This window comes from Polypterus senegalus, chromosome 1 (genome assembly GCF_016835505.1).
Source record: "Polypterus senegalus isolate Bchr_013 chromosome 1, ASM1683550v1, whole genome shotgun sequence".
NCBI lineage: Eukaryota > Metazoa > Chordata > Cladistia > Polypteriformes > Polypteridae > Polypterus > Polypterus senegalus.
The window spans coordinates 66610758-66628792 of NC_053154.1; the positions used below are offsets into that span (position 1 = coordinate 66610758).

General features: G+C 35.9%; 1 protein-coding gene across 2 annotated transcripts in view; it reads left to right on the forward strand.

Moving 5' to 3' along the window:
* The window catches only part of LOC120526858 (alpha-parvin), a 218531-nt gene that overhangs the window by 174199 nt on the left and 26297 nt on the right, over nt 1-18035 (forward strand). For both annotated transcript variants that reach the window (XM_039749979.1, XM_039749985.1), the window contains exons 10-11: nt 10450-10518; nt 15836-15937. In XM_039749979.1, the coding sequence (XP_039605913.1) occupies nt 10450-10518; nt 15836-15937 (171 nt within the window). The remainder of the gene's footprint in view (nt 1-10449; nt 10519-15835; nt 15938-18035) is intronic.

Here is an 18035-nt window from a genome sequence, read left to right on the forward strand (position 1 = left end):
CATTCTTTTTTGATATTACCTAGTTTACTCTATAATGGTCATAGCCACTTGGTCAGTCTTTTGTGATATTAATAGTAAACAGTTACAATTTGTACAACATTTAGTCCAAAGCAGATACTCTCTGATGACCTTTCTAAGCTTAAATACCAACTCAATACATTTAAATTTTCTGTACAATCAGAATGCTGGAATGAGAATGTTATACTTTGTGGGTACACCTGTGGCCTCATGTATAAATGGAGCGTACACACCAAAATGTTTTGCGTGCGCCTGTTTCCACACTCACATCACAATGTATAAAAACTAAACTTGCCTTAAAGCCAAACACATTCTCACAGCAGCCCCAACTGTGTATGTACATTTCTGCTAGGTTATGCAAACTAACAGCACCCAGCGTGAAATCAGTGCTGCTGTTCCTGTGTGGCTTCCCTTTCCTTTTTAGAATAATGTCCATGACATGGGCTCTATCAAATACACTGAAATGAACCGCATATCATTTATAAATATAAGGTACCTGATTGTAATCAATCTGTAACAATATAATGGTGCATGGAATGGCCAAGCTGTTCCAAATACCACAGCTGATTTAGTGTTGTTACTCTCAGTGAACCACTCAGAGTATTTTAACGAATTGTATCTGAGTGTAGAATCACAGCTGTACAGCAGCTGATCGGAAAGCTCTACAGTGGGTTTATTGTAGAGGATTATCAGGATACAGCATCTATTATTGTACATGCTGCCACGATGCCACCAGCATCTGCATGGATTCTACTCAGCAATGCGTACAGTCTATTTGAAGTTCGCCCATCCGGCAAACACTTCAGAGTCTTTCCTGCAAGGACCATGAGGTTCAGAAACTGTTTTATCCCAAGAGCTTTAAATGCTCCCAATCAGTCCATCAAGGGCTCCCAGTAGAACTATTTGTATTTATAATTACAAATACCTCACTGTACACTTGCACTACAACTGTAATATTGCACATCCTGAGCCACTTTTTAAACCATTTGCATTATCTGCACAAGAGTTACATATATATTGTACTTATGCTTTCATATTGTATATTTTTCATTGTTTTTATCATGTTGTTATTATTATTGTTATTTTATCATTTTATTGGAAAATAAGTTTATGGAGGATTTGCATATTGAATCCAATTGTACCATACAGTGACAATAAAGGAATTCAGTTCAATAGAAGACAGCTTGTATTTACAGATGATGATGATGACTGGCTTTTAAGTCGCTTTAGATTTCCCAGAGCTATCCTCTTGAAGCTGTGAGCCGTTAGAATACTAGGATGTATACTTGATGTCATTTTTAAGAAGAAATGCATTAAAGTATGTATATTACATTATACAGATAAATTGTTAATTTAAATAATGTTAATAATTAAACATGTGGAGGTATGGTGGCACAGTGGTAGCGATGAGCTGGCACCCCATCCAGGGATTGTTCCTACCTCGCACTGTATGCTTGCTGGGACAGACGCAACCCCGGTTGGATAGATGGATAGAATAATATATTACACATATAACATGTATTAACAAAGATTTTCCAATGTTCCTTAAAAGTTTTGAAGAATCAACACTCTTAAGTTTACAGCTGGTTTGACATTTATTACAAGGCTTATTGTGTGGTGATTGGTTATGTGGAGAAAGAAAAAACAAGCACAGGATTTGGTTGGCATGTTTGACAGACACAGTACTGCTTCAATAAATTATTTCATCGATGGTCGCACACATCCCAGCAAGCATCTTGCGGGAGGCAGGAACAATCCCTGAATGGGACGCCAGCTCATCACTTCCACTGCGCCAACATGCCCCCATGTTTAATACATGCTTTAATGCATTTCACCATTAAAATTATATAAAGTATACATCTTAGCATTCTAAAATTTTCTCATGAATATAATGTATTCTGTGTGGTGATCAGTGCCTGCATGCTCCTGTTGATGTAAGAAAAAGCCCATTTAAGGAGCATGAAGTGATATACACACATAGAAGACAGAATACGGACCATTTTCCATGCTACTTTAGTTACAATGGGATTTGAGAACCTAGTAAATTAAACATCGATTTCAAGATGAAGTTTACAACATTCTACTTTAAAGACAAAATAAACTACGAGATTAAAGTGGAAATGTCAAGATTAAACATGCTACTTTACTTAAGATGGGATCTAAGAACCTAGTAAATTAAACATCAACTTCAAAAAGAAGTTTACGACCTTCTACTTTAATGACAAAATAAACTTCAAGATTAAAGTCGACATTTTGACCTTTTTTTCTTAACTGTGTCCATATTTTTTTTTTTTTTGCTTTTTTCTGTACCCTAATATGCTTCCGTATGACAGTCAACGACGGTGGGCTAAGACTCCTCTTTTCATAGCAACTGTGATATCTGACCACTTCTTACTTTTATTCCTTTTTAGCACTGTGGTATTTTCTGACCTTGAACTTTCGAGTGTCTCCGCCACTCTGTATCACTCAATAAACTTCTTTTTGTTGTTTATACCAATGCTTAAGCCAACAAATAGTACATTTTTCCTTGCCTCCACTTCGCATTCACTGAAATGCTTTTTTCCCCTGTGCTTTTGCAATTGTCTTTTCACAAAATGATGAATGAAAGGGGCAATTTATATTGATTTGCATATTCAAATGTGTGTAATTCTGGGAGGAGTCGAGGTGGGGCGCCTGGGATTTAAGGAGTGAAAGTTGGCTTACGCACGGGCATCTGAATTTTTTTGTGTGTACGCACATTTCAAATTTTTGTCCGTATGCCATGTTTTAGTGTAAATTCTACGCACGGCATTATACATGAGGCCCCTGGAGATCAGTAGACTTAGGTTAAACTCTTAGTACAGGACTCTTGGTTCAACTGCTTCTGAAGCTTGTTTTACCTATCATTATTTTCATTTTAAAGGAATAATCCACCCTGAAATTATCGTTTTTTATGTTACTTATCTAGTGTAGTTTGTAGTGATGTCTGAGAATAAAATGGTTTCATACACAACAAGAGAAAAAGTTTATGATATAATACAACCCAATAGTGACCAATGCTGTACAGCAACAAAACATGTGAAAAACATCCGCGGAAAAAAAAAGAAAATTCCCACATTTCTCATGTCGCATAATCCACAGTTCTGTTAGGAGTTGTATGCTCAAAACATTTCAAATACATACATTATTTGCTAAAAAAAAACATATATCATAAGCAGGAAAAGCATTCCCATAGTACAGTACAGTACTGTGCTTTTGAATTGAAGACAGGACTCTTAACCAGTGAATGAGGGGAAAAGGCAGATTGTCAAAACATTGAATTTTTTGGATCACATAGTCTTTTAATGTATCTTTACCCTTTCATTTCACTTGAAACATTGTGTTTGTTTGATAAGCATCAAAACATTAAGATTTCAGATCTCTGTTACGTCATTTTATTGAGAATTTTGGCTTATTCAGTGACATAATAAAATATAACTATTTTACATAAGTGATTTCTGGCTTATGTATCTGTGCTAGATTTCCAAACCAGCTTGGATAAAACAAGCTTTACAGTACAGTAGGTTGGTCTCCTTGAGTCCTTTATTTATGGCTGTGACATATATTGGGGTGAGCAGTAATTCAATTCCTTTGGTAAAATATTTTCTTATAGCAGCTGGAGTTAAAAAAGTAAAATAATGATCTAAAAGTGAAATTTATGTCTTTGTTTCTGTCTACTCATTCAAATTACAATTATGGAGCCCTGCCACAGAGTGTGTTGTTTAAAAATTTTGGAGTAGGGCTAGTTCCTCTTAATGGTGATGTTTACAAATAATAATAATAGTAATAATTCTTTACATTTATATAGCACTTTTCTCACTACTTAAAGAGCGTTTGACATAGTGAATGGGGAACCACCACTAATGTGCAGCACCCACCTCGATCATGTGACTGCAGGCATTTTGCGCCAATAAATTAACCACATATGAGCTATTAGGTGGTGAAGGCATGACAGAGATATCCAATTAGAGACAGGGAATGGTTAGGGGGCCAGAAAGGACAAATTAACCAGGACATTGGGATACACCCTACTCATTTGCACCAAAAGGAAGTGAAAATGTAGGAGTATTTATGCTGTAATATTCACTTTGCAATATATAGAAAATTGTATCTCACTTCCTTAGTTATTATCTTTCTGTTTTTTGTGCTGTCTGTGCCAAAGGACTTTGGTTTGGTTTTAATGGTCAATTACCAATTATAAGTCATCAGTGTAAAAATGTTTCAAAAGCAAAATGGAAAAAAAGGCCTAAAACTGTGCTGAGAATCAGAAATAGTAGCTTCAGTATCTGTCTTCACACTGAGTGTCTCTTGATATCAACCTATTTTATTTTACAAGGAAGGGAGCATTGTTTAAGAGAAACAGTGTCTAATCCCCCTTCCTTTTTGTCTGGTAAACAGCACAGCACACAAGACTAGAAAAGAGCTTCTCACTATCACATAGTTTAAACATTTTGTAATGTTGAAGAAATTAGCTTTTTGTCCACATTTGTCTGGGGAATCAACCAAGTCTCAACCAATGAATGAATCTGAAGCAAGGTTTTAATTGAACTCCACTAACTGCTACCATAATCTGCTGAACTGACAGTTTTGAGTTAAACACAGTTTTCTGTGTTGTCCCTTTTCTTTCTGGTGCAAGACCATGACTGTTTAGCTAAAAAAAGGAAACAAAAATCATATTTTCATTATTTTCTTTGGTTTTCCTTTAACAATAAAATTAAGGCACTACACTTGGTCACAATAATTGTACTGTACTTTTTATCCAAAACACAGAAATCCATGTTTAAATAATTTAAAAACAAAACCGTGTTTTAGAAAAGATTATGTGTGCTCAGATATCCACCTTCTATAAAATGTTACATGATTTTAGGCATTTGGTAGTAGTTTAGTTGCAATTCTTTCAAAAAGACTGACCATGTCTACTTGTTTCTTTTATACTATTGATTTTGTATTGTCAAATGAACAGACAAGAGTCTGAAAAATGTTTGGGGCAGCCTCCCATATACTTGAAACCTAGCTGAAAAATAGTAAATTAGTTTCACAATTGTGTACATATTTGAGCAAGGACAGAACTGACTTGAAGGAGGTAAAAATTGCGGTTTTATGGAATTTATGGAAAGGCAGCGGAATGACGTCATAAGGCTCAGGGGGAATTTTCTGTAACTGGTCTGTAGAAGAAAGAGAGAAAGAATCAGTGCCCTCCGTCAACCCCTGGTCTGGTGTAGAATTACCCTCATTTGAGCTCTTTAGCTGTCTCCCATGTGTATGTGTGTGACAGAATACAAAGTAATAGAATATATTAATTTAGGCAGTGCAGTGGTAGCACTGCTGCCTCGCAGTAAGGAGACCTGGGTTCATTTCCCAGGTCCTCTCTGCATGGAGTTTGCATGTTCTCCCGTGTCTGCGTGGGTTTCCTCTCACAGTCCAAAGACATGCGGGTTAGGTGCATTGGCAACCATAAATTGTCCCTAGTGTGTGCTTGGTGTGTGTGTGTGTGTGTGTTTGTGCCCTGCGGTGGGCTGGCGTCCTGTCCGGGGTTTGTTCCTGCCTTGCGCCCTATGCTGGCTGGGATTGGCTCCAGCAGACCCCAGTGACCCTGTGTTAGGATGTAGCAGCTTGGAGAAGAGAGAGAGAGAGAACATTCGTTTAATTATTAATTTCTTCTAAAAAGCTGATTTATTTTATTGTTTAAAGGAAGCAAGTCAGCAAGTCCTTATTCTTCTACCATGGACACAAGCAATGAAGCCTGGATGAGAAGGCAGTCCATCACAGGGCATATTTACACACACAAACACAAATTAACTTATAACTTGGTTTTAAGCAGAAAACTCTGGGAGACAGGCAGAATGTTCAAACTTCACATAGACTGCAACTGGCCCAACATTTGAACAAATATCCTAATACTTTGATGCAGTAGGTAAAACCACTTTTCCACCATAGTGCCAAAATATAACCCTACATATATTCATTTTCTAACACACTTGTTTAGTTTATGGTCTCAGTGGACCTGAGCCTATCCTGGCGACACTGGATGCAAGATGGATGCCAGCTGTGGATGGGGTGATAGTCTATTACAGGGTACAATCAATCATGCACACAGCTTCAATCATTGTAGAAAGAAATCTGCAATACCCAGTTGGAGACCCACACAGACAAAAGCAGCACTTGTACATTTCACACATATTGTTTCTGGGCTTGGATTTGAACCCAGGACTCTCAAGTTGTGAAGTATCAATTCATTATTATTTCACCTCAGAATTGATATCAGTTAGTTTTTATATAGAATAATTCCATTTGCAAGTCCAGAACACATCTACAAATATAATAGCATTATATACAGTATGTGATTCAGTTGGCTGACATTTAGTGATCTTATCTTGTACATACTGCAGGACAAGAGAGTCACAGAGACACAGCACAAAAGGTCACAGTACTCACAGATGTGAGCTTTGACTCTGATGGACAAGATAATACAGAGCATGCATCTAGTGCACAAATCATGCTCACAACCTGCCTATTAATACACATAATTTGTGCACCTGGTACAGTTCAGCACTGTTCTGAATTTATACAGTAAACTGGCTGTGTTACCCAGCTTCCCCCAGGAAGTGTTACAAGTTAACAGCCCTCATTTATATTGTCATTGGTTAATCAAATGTATCAGAAGTACTATGTAACTAAGTACTGTTCTGTATACAATATTTGTATTTATTTATTTATTTATTTTTTACCAGGGGCTAATATTATTAGTTCAGTTGAGCTGCTTACTGTTGAACATGCTACATACAGTCCTTGGTGGTGCTGGTATGAAAGAGAGTGCAGCAGAATTTTGTATTAAAGAATGTAACAACCGGGGTATGTGGTAATGTTACAAAGGTGATTTAAAGTTGAGTCAAAGCTACAAACTGCTAAAACTATCAACACTGTATTAGCATTAAAGCCTAAAATTAATACTGTCTCAATATACAGTGAGTTTCGGTAAATGTCTACCCAAAAAATGTTGCTAAATACTTTTACTTACTCAAAAACACCATAATGTTCTCTTCTTATCATATTCAGAAGCATATCACCTCAGAAAATGATAGAGAAAAAGCAGTCCTAATTCCCATTTAATATATTGTTCTAAAAATATTTTAAGAGAAATAAAATCTCAATGTGCACAATTCATAACAAAAATATCAACAAATAAAGAAACATATATTGGCTGGTTTTCTTTTTTCTACAGCATCACTAAATTTCAATCTACTCTGTCAAAGTAGTTTTGAGATTTTTGAGTATTTTTATTTTCTGTTTCTATCTGTTTTTGTTTTATCCCTAAATAATGATATATTGAAATGCCCTTTCTTAACCTATTGTCCTAAATATACCATCTTGCCAAATTTCAGCTTTTTTTAGCAGATAGATAGATAGATAGATAGATAGATGTAGAATGTTGTAGGTGGATAGATGCATTTAAAAGAAAATTGTAGTTTCAGGTGGAGTGTTATGGGGTGCAGACATATCCTTTATCATCTTTATTCACAATGGAATAGTCACATGAAGTATAAATCACACACTGCAAACTTAGAGAATACTTGCAGGATCAATATTTAGTACATACTATGACAGATTTGGGAATTTTAGTGTAAAAATACTCCTATCTGAGATGCCAGGCAAACAGATTACATTGTTTTTCCAATACAGCTGTTGCAAGTGAGTATGATCAGCTGCTAGGGTAAACTGCAATCTCCAGAAATAGTAACACAAACCTTTAAACACCCATTTAATCAGCAAACAATCTATTTCTATAGTCAAATAATTTCCTCCCATAGGAGCAGTTTTCTGCTCACATATACTGGATTGGATGTTCCTCTTTGTTGAAAATCTGTGCAAACACGACCTCAAGGTCATAATACTCCTCACTTAGGGATTTTTTTGTGCAGGAATGTTTTTTTGAGAATGGGATTTGAATTCTGTATTTTTTTTTCATGTTCTCTTTCATCCTTTTCTATTTTTGTTTCATCTTGTTACACTGGAGAGAGGAGTGACTCCAGCAGCAAATCAAAACACAATTTGCTTATAATAGCCAGCTAACCAATGGAAATTATGGGCTTGTCTATGTCTCTCAGGATTAAAAAAAGTCAAGTACTGTCCCCTACCTTGAACTTTTGTGGCTCTATTAGTCCCCTGCAAATGGAGTTACCAAAATAATGGATTTCAGACATTCCCATTTTACCTTTTTTGGATTTATGTCAACCCTGCTTCCTTGTCAAGCAAAGCCTATAGAAGGTGGAAGTGTATCTTCTAGTCATTGCTGGATATGACTATGTCATTAAGGGTGTGTCCCTGACTTTTCTAAATGTGGTCTAAAATTTGGTCCAGTTAATATGGCAAAGATGCTCTATATAGCCTCACAAGTAATCTTCTAGTAATGACACTTGCCAGTATCCTTTTATGAAATGTAACATGTGCCATAGAATATACATCAAACTTAAAAATTTAGTCTTAAATCAATACAAGATCTGACACTGCTATCAACCTTGAGTATCATGACAAAAGGGCTGCACCAGTCAGTCTTCGATTCCATCCTTACATGCAGCCATAGAATTTTTTCCACTTCTTTAATTGTGGCATGCTGTGCTTCAAAAAACCTGCATGTACAAACATAGCTTTCTTGCTGCTATTATCTTACGTGTGCCTTACTAAAGTAAGGAGGAAAAATGCCATCTTATTTTAACTCACTAATGCATGCTTTAAGCTCATGCTTTTTCTGTTTTGTTAGATTTGCCTACATTGGTATCATCATTCTATTCCATTGTTGTGTCACTGCCTATTTTACTGTACAAAGTTACAGTTTCATGTCACTTTTTAACAAATTAATGTGCAAATATTATACCTTTTTATGTCTAGAATTTTAAAAGGGTTCTCAATGAGCATAAAATCTTCTCTACTCTGCTGAATTCTCATTATTTCATCCTTTGATCATTGTTTTGCTTTTGTTTGTCTTATTGAGTCTGCATATGTTCTATTCATTAAAGCATACAACAAGAAAGGGGCATTGCACATTGCTCTGTTGTTTTAATTGCTTGTTTTTATATTCATTTAAAATGCTCAGCTAAGCCATTTGTCTGTGGCTGCTATTTACTATGACATTTTTATATGAATAATCTTACATAATTCTTTAAGTAATGCTAAGAGAATGAGAAAATCCTACACTTGAAATATGGGGGTACCCTGAAGGTTTAACAGTTGTTCTTGAAGAAATTTATCCGGAGGTACCAGCTTAAGTATAAGGTCTAGAAATATTGGAATAGATCGAAATACTTCCAGGTCTGTATGGGGAAGCAGATTGAAAGAAGTTGTAATAAGGAGCCATGTTGCCCTTTTATAGGATGACGAAGAAAGACTGAGACCAGTACTTTAGTCTGTTATATAATGCAGGAGAAGCAGATTAGAGTTGTTCATTTAAGATAGTCAGCCCAAGAAGCTGTCTTGAGACCTGGAGATTTGTCAATTTTGGGCACTACTTTGGATGATGGGGGGAGTCTGTTATAAAGCAAAAGAAGGTCACCCCTTTGCCCAATCCTAGAAATTATTACCTCAATCCAATTTTCACAATGGGAGTTGAACTTTGCAATTTGTAATGCAAAAAACAGTTATAGGGCACATTCCTTATAAAGTAGTGTACTCTATCTCCATCTGCATATTTTCTGTACTGTACTTGGTCATTTACATTTCATTACCATAGGAAGTCAGAACCTATCCCAGCAACCAGGAGGCAAAGTTCAGAAACAATCTCTGGGTGTACTGGCAGTCCATCAGAGGGCACACTTATGCCAACATTCTCAAATTTGTCATTTAGCCTCACATGCACATCTCTAATGGGAGAAAGCAACTAGAGTATTTAGAGAATTCTGCACAGACATGTTGAGCTCAAGCAAACTGCACACAAGCAGAGCCCGAGTCAGTAATCAAATCCTGGTCTCTGCAGCTATGAGGCAGGAATAAAATGCTCCATTTTAATACTTATACCTGGCTATCAGTGTACACACTATGTATCCTTTTGTCATGATGTGAAATTATATTCTTTTTACAATCTTCAGTAATTTATTCTGAAAGTATTTTTCCCTATTTCCCCCATATTTCAGATTGCTTCAAAAACTGCATAAAAATTCTTACCATTAGTTGCCTTTGGCTGGATCTCATTCACTGTTGCTTCTATACAATTGAAGCACTCAAAAATGGATTTGGAATTTGTTTTTTGTAATTATCAGGTTTTGGCACAGTCAGAAAGATCATCACAGAGAATACATATCCTAGACTACAGAAATGTGATCATTTCATGAGAATTATAAATAATAATTTGTAATTGATAACATGTATCATATTACTATTACATTTTTGTTTTGTAATTTCTGGTGTTTCTTTTTTTTACAGACTCTGATTACATTTGTTAACAAGCATTTGAACAAGCTTAATCTAGAAGTAACTGAGCTGGACACTCAGGTAAGGAAAATATTGGTAACAATCTAACAGAGACAGTTTCAGCCACTCAAGGGTTGATGCCTTCTGTTCTGTTCATTTCTGCCAATACAGACAGGGGTTACAAAAAGAATGGATGCCGTAGTAATTTGGCGAAGGAGCTTACTGTTAAGAGTGTAGTAAAAGTTGTGAATCCTTCTGATGAGAACTGATGTGAATGCCGTAAAGGGTGTTTTCTTCAATTAAGTGAATATAGTCAGGTATAATGTTCATAATATAACTGCCTGCCGATTATATTAAATTAGATAAGTCTAACCTCTGGCCAAGAACAAAACATAAAATATTTAACAGTAATATATTCTAAGGTTGTATGTCATTTAATAATGTAGTTTATATTTTCATTTTTCTTATTAATATATATAAGCCTTTTGTAGCTTAACAGATACTATTTAGATGACTGAAATTATTGATTGTAATCACATTTTAAATAATCAAAACGAGCACATTTCACTTTTTTAATGGAAAGACAAAAATTATTCTGGAGCCTTTGTTAATTTTTTTTTCTTACATCCTTTGTTCTTAAATTTATGATTTGTAACTGATATTTTTTATGGAACCAAAATTAAGAACTATTATCATTAATAATCACAATAAACCAAATAATAATGCTATATCATATAATATCATGTGCCACATCCATGTCCTGCTGTGGCCAAAAACTAATTTGAATTGCCTTGTAATTGCTGACCAGATTTTGCCTGAGGAAGTCTGTATGTGCTGCATAAATACGTCTTTCTTTAGTATGTGGTTATACAAAAAGAATATGCAATGGTTCAGTTTTAATTTGATTATAGCCTGTGACATTAATGCAACATAAAATATGACACAGGGAATATGTGAATGCAGTCTTTTTTTCTCTCCTGCTTATTTGATCTGATCATCATTACCTTGTTTGTCTGCTTTAGTTACATAAACTGTTCCTCTTTAATAGAAAGAAAACATCCCTCTAGCTGTTTTTTCTCTGAAAAAATACCAAGAACTATTTTAGGTGTTGCTCTGATCATTCAGACAAAGTAGCATTACCAGTGTTCAGAAAAATAATCCAGTACAGAAAGAAAAGCTCTAAAAGGTGATAATAACAGATCATTGTTAAAATAGGCCGCATAATATGTGACCTTAAAGTAACTACCTTCATTATTTTCCAGTACTGTATATGTTTTTACATTTCTTTCCAATTATAATTCTTCACTTACTTGCTAATCTTTGCCACTCTCCTATTCTCATAATGGCATGTAAGAAGTACAAAGAAAGCATACTTATATGAGGTAGGACACAGCTCAGTGCCAGGGCACATATTCTTCTAAACATCAGGCAAGAAAAAACATTTATTAATGTATCAGAGGAAAAAAGAGAGAGAACTTAGATAAAGCTAAAGTCTGTTTTCACTCTTTCAGAGTCCTTGATTCAAATCTAGGCCTGTGGAATTTATGTTCTCCTTGTGAGTGAATAGGTTGTCTTTCCAAATCCCAGACACATACAGATTTGGATGACAGGTAGCTCTGCATAGGTTGTCTTTCTGGATTGATTGGTGTCCATTTTACTGTGCTGTAATCTCCTATTGTGCCCAGTTCAGACAGTATCATTTCTGTCCCCCATCAACTACTTCTTCTTTTGGCTGCTCCTGTCAGGGTTTGCCACAGCGGATCATCTTTTTCCATATCTTTCTGTCCTCTGCATCTTGTTCTGTTACACCCGTCACCTACATGTCCTCTTTCACCACATCCAAAAAACCTCCTTTTAGGCCTTCCTCTTTTCCTCTTACCTGGCAGCTCTATCCTTAACATCCTTCTTCCAATATACTCAGCATCTCTCCTCTGCACATGTCCAAACCAACACAATCTCACCTCTCTGACTTTGTCTCCCATCCATCCAGCTTGAGTTGACCCTCTGATATACACATTTCTAATCCTATCCATCCTCGTCACACCCAGTGCAAATCTTAGCATCTTTAACTCTACCACCTCCAGCTCTGTCTCCTGCTTTCTGGTCAGTGCCACCACATCCAACCCATATAACATAGCTGGTCTCACTACCGTCCTGTAGACCTTCCCTTTCACTCTTGCTCATACCTGTCTGTTACAAATTACTCCTGACCCTCTTCTCCACTCATTCCACCCTGCCTGCACTCTCTTTTTCACCTCTCTTCCACAATCCCCATTACTCAATAGTGTTGATCCAAAGTATTTAAACTCATCCACCTTCACCAACTCTACTTCTTGCATTCTCACTTTTCCACTGACCTCCCTCTCATTTACACACATGTATTCTGTCTTGTTCCTACTGACCTTCATTCCTATCCTCTTCATAGCATATCTCCACCTCTCCAGGGTCTCCTCAACCTGCTCCCTACTATCGCTACAGATCACAATGTCATCAGCAAACATCATAGTCCACTGGGACTCCTGTCTAATCTCGTCTGTCAATGTGTCCATCACCTTTGCAAATAAGAAAGGGCTCAGAGCTGATCCCTGATGTAATCCCTCCTCCACTTTGGATGCATCCATCACTTCTACCACAGACATCACCACTGTCACACTTCTCTTGTACATATCCTGTACAACTCTTACATACTTCTCTGCCACTCTCAACTTCTTCATATAATTCCACTGCTCCACTCGAGGCACCCTATCATATGCTTTCTCCAGGTCCACAAAGACACAATGCAACTCCTTCTGGCCTTCTCTATACTTCTCCATCAACATCCTCAGAGCAGACATCACATCTATGGTGCTCTTTCTTGGCATGAAACCATATTGCTGCTCAGTAATCATCATGTCACTTCTTAACTGAGCTTCCACTACTCTTTCCCATAACTGTATGCTGTGGCTCACAAATTTTATTCCCTGTAGTTACTGCAGTCCTACACATCCCCCTTATTCTTAAATATTGGCACCAGTACACTTCTTCTCCACTCATCAGGCATCCTCTCACTTTCCAAGATTCCATTTAACAATCTGGTTAAAAACTCCACTGCCATCTCTTTGTTTAAAATTCTGAATAAAGGAATGCAAATTCTTTGTTGTAAAATACAGTTTACTCTTTGTTTTGTTGTGTTAGTTAATATTTCTGCAGGACTAAATGTGCAGTTAGATTAAAATGCAAAAATAGTGTACTCAGCTTTCAAAACTATAATATAAGCAAAACTACAATTTCTGGACCATTTTTAGCAAGGAGGTGCAAGATATTAAAATATTCTTTCCAACAATTATTTTTAGGCTTGATTATTTAATAAAATTATTGGTGAAAAGCAAGAAGGCATCCTCTTAATCATTCCTTGAAATGAACAGGCTTTCAGCATCATCTAGATTAGGTGTCCAGTAAATAAAGCTTCAGTAGATTGGTTGTAATCTATCCAGAGAAGAGTGTATGTACAGCCAGGAGGGCACAAAGAAAAAACAGAAGTCAGAGTTGAAAGAGCTAACCAGGCATCACAAAGTAAAAATAATAATAATTAGTAATAATAGTATTTTATCAATTAATTAAAAGAAATAAAGGGTATGTGAAAATGACAAACTAGGAAAACAGCCCAAAAATCTTGTGTGTGAGCAGTCACATACAAGCAATGTGAACTGAACTCAAAATTGAGCTAATACCTTCTTATGACTTTTTTCATTAGGGTCATTTCACGTTGATGGTTTCTGTTCTAACTGCAGGTCAGTAGCTGCTGTGTGCTGGTAAATGCAAGTGAACATTAAACCCCCAAATCTTACACAGCAAGAGTCCTGGGCATTTGTTGGAAGTCTCTACATCTGAACACAATGTGAACAGTGGAGACACATTTTAATGCCAATTGTAAACATCATCCAGCTAAATTATGTACAATACAAGTACAAGTATTCTACATGCATATTCTGAAATCCTTTTTTTCTTCGATTTTTGTTCTCCCTAAATACAATCTATAAAGAAACAAAAAGTGTAATGTTTCTTAAACTTTTAAAACATTGTATATATTTTTTCAAGTTATTAGTAAAGTTATTATTAATTTGAATCTGTTTTGTGCAGAGACTGTTCATCAGTAACATGTTATTTCTTGTGTGGTCATCTTTTCAGATTGGATTATTTACGAGTTTGTCTGTAAACTCCTCGTAAATAAAAACATGTATCCTATAAAGTAAAGTGATAACTATCTCTAATGAGACATAATCGACTTCATTCATATTCAATTACAACAATCAATTTTACTGGCACAAGCCAACCTATATCTGATGTGCCGGGGAAAAGAGTATTGAATGTCATCTCTTTTGATATGCAAATTCAACCATTTTCCAGTTAATTTGAAAAGATTCACGCATGACTTGCTGAGTCTTTATTAGATTACAGTACTGGACTGAAAAACATTGATTCTAAAGGCAGTGGACTGCTCCGGTCTGCAAGCGGCAGCTGAGTCCCAAAGCAGATGTTTGAGTATTCATGCTAAACATCTATCAACCTTATACAGTAATACCATTCTAAAATGTAGCTAGGACTTTTTTATATTTTTATTTGACTTTCTAAAACTTGTAAAATTAAAAATGCAATTCACATTATTTTCGAAGAATTTAACTTTATTGTTTTGCTGCTTTCATTATAATTTTGACTTTGTTTCTTCATAAACACACTGTATTTTTGTAAACATAAATCACAAGAAAGTCTAAAGCGAAAGTAACGATTTTGCAGTTGTTGGCATGTAATTGTGACCTGCAGTCTTTATCCATTAAAGCAATTAAATGGTGTGTAAGTTGAGAGAAGAAAAAATCCCTTTGGCACATCTGTGCTGAAGAAAAATCTTTAGAACTCCAAGACTACTCAATTAGTCAATCATCATCGGATATGGCAGACTTAACAGAGTAAGCAAGAACACATTTCCCAAAATGCATGCTCATTCAATACATGAAAATGTACAAGGAATTCAACATAAAAGCTTACAGCATATTATGGGATTAAATTAACAGGCTGAGATGACAGTACAAATTAGCTAACATTCAGATTAGATAATATGTTTAAAGGTGTAGCTAATAAATTGTTTTTCCTTGTTTGTGTTCCATTTTCATAAGGTTAAAGGAATTGTGAAGACTAGAGATTTTAGTGAATGTGGGATAGAAATATCTATAGAAAACACAAGTGTGTAGCTCTATGCTGATTGTTTTAAAATTATTATTTAATTTACAATTTAAATATTTAGGACCATGCTGCTGGTTTTAACAATGGCTTCTCTCCTACTTATGTGTTATAATCTTTAACTTCATACAGTATTTGTGTGGATGCTACCTAATTTTACAGAAATGTCTCTTTTCTTTTGTAGTTTGCTGATGGTGTCTACCTGGTACTACTCATGGGTCTGCTGGAGGGTTATTTTGTTCCACTGTATAACTTCTTTCTCACTCCAGAGAACTTTGAGCAGAAGGTAGGCAGCACTATTCACAAATTTAAACAGATAGACAATAACATGCAACTGTATAATGTTTATCATTTGCAAAAACCCAAGATGATCCATGGCTACTAATTACTAGCACTGTCTATTCACTACGTCATGCCTATAGTCTCTAAATAATGGTGACAAATGAATGACAAACCGGACCAATTTGGCTGCATATTTATCTGACATTTAATTGCTGTTTGGTATTCAAGTGGATTCATTCGTTAGTATTTTGCTGCATTATAGTTTCAAACCTCTTTATTCATATCCCAGCCTCGTCACCACCTGTGTAAAGTTTGCCACTGGGTACTCTATTTTAACAACCACAATTCAAAAAATATACACTATGTGTTAGTTTAATTAGAAACTCCACAATGGCCCAGTGTGATTGAGTGTGGGTGCATGTATCAGTGTGCCCGGTTGTGCCGGTCTGTAGCTAGTAGTATGACTTCCTTCTGTTTGGAATTTGCATACCACTATTGTGTTTGTGTAGGTTTCTTGTGATAATCCAAATGCATTCTGTTAAGACTGAATAGCCAAGTCTGATTTTTAAGGTAAACTGTAGGCTCCTACAGTGGGAAATATATGTAGCCTTGTGAATTACATGAGGCATGTGCCTGATTTTCAGTGTCATGAGGCAAGTCTACCCCATGTTAGCTGATTTCTGCTTTCTGTTATGTAATGTCTGTGCTATGGTAAACATAAAGGATGAAAATATCAAACTGATAGAAAAAAGGCCCTCACTTACTGTATATACAATGAACATGAATATTTGATCTATGTGAGTGTACCCCGTGATGGTCTAGCATCTCTCTTGGCATTAGTTCATGCCTTGCAACCATAGTTTATGTAATTGACGTTTTTGAGTTGGTAGTAAAGGTGTGACAACCTGCTACAAATGTAATTATTTAGCAGTGAAAATTAGACTGTGAGTGTTAAGTCTCCAAACATAGGCTCTCTAGCCCCATTGTAACCCAAAGTCAGCCTTCATTTGTGTCTTGATTTGTGCAGTGCCTCTGCATCTACAGTACATGACAGGCATTCACACAGGAGAATGTGAGTTGCAAAGACATCACATTTGATATACAATAAAAATAAACGATGGTCCAATTTCCTAAACTCCACAAAACATTAGGACTGACACTATGCAATGCCAAATAGTATAAGCCTTTGAACAAAAACCTTTTTTGAATTCTTGTCTGTTTTAAATTGCTTTTTGGTCATTCTTTCAGTCATTTATTTTGTTCAAGGCTATTGCCATTTATGTGTAAGGTCTGAATTGTTTGGAGGGCATGGTTTGCATTTAATAAAAAATTACAAGGAAAATATGTTTTCATGTCTAGACAAAAGAAAGTTTGCCTTGTGCAGCCTTGCCAGCACAATGTCAGGCAGTCAAGAAATGCTGTTTCCTTTTACTTTACTTTTCAGAACACAAGTAAGAAGTTAAGGGAATCTTGGGTTGACCTATTTATGCTATAATTACTGTATCTTGTGATATTCAAAGTTCATTTGTAGTGCAATGGTTTATCTGAAAACAAGTTTTCTTTTAAATGACAAAATACCTCTTTTTTTATGGGGTGCCACAGAGGCACAGTGGTTAGCACTGTTTGTGGCATGGCTTTGTTTCCTGGGTCTCTGTCAGTGTGGACATTCAATGTTTTCCCTGTGTTCAGTTGGCCCATTATTCATGAATGTAACAGACTGGGTTGATGCTTGCCTTATCCTCCTTACTGCTAGGATATAATCCAGCACTTGCACTGGCAAAATTGGTGAAACAAGTTTTTAAGATGGTTGAATGGATAATAGTCTTTGTGGCAAAATGACACCTTTACTCTCATCTTTGTATCTTCTTGGAGTCTAATGTAGAACATCATCTTTTAGTGTACCATCCTAGACCAGCACTACTGCCTAAAACAAACGAAAATATATTCATCAGCATCGCATTTAATAAGTCTCTAGAACTCAGCAAAATAATTGTATAATAATGATACAAAATATTAGTAATGTGATGTGCCTCATAGTTTCAGGGATCTATCTGAATCCTAAAAGTACTTGCCTTATCCTGTTTGGAAATTCACATGCACCT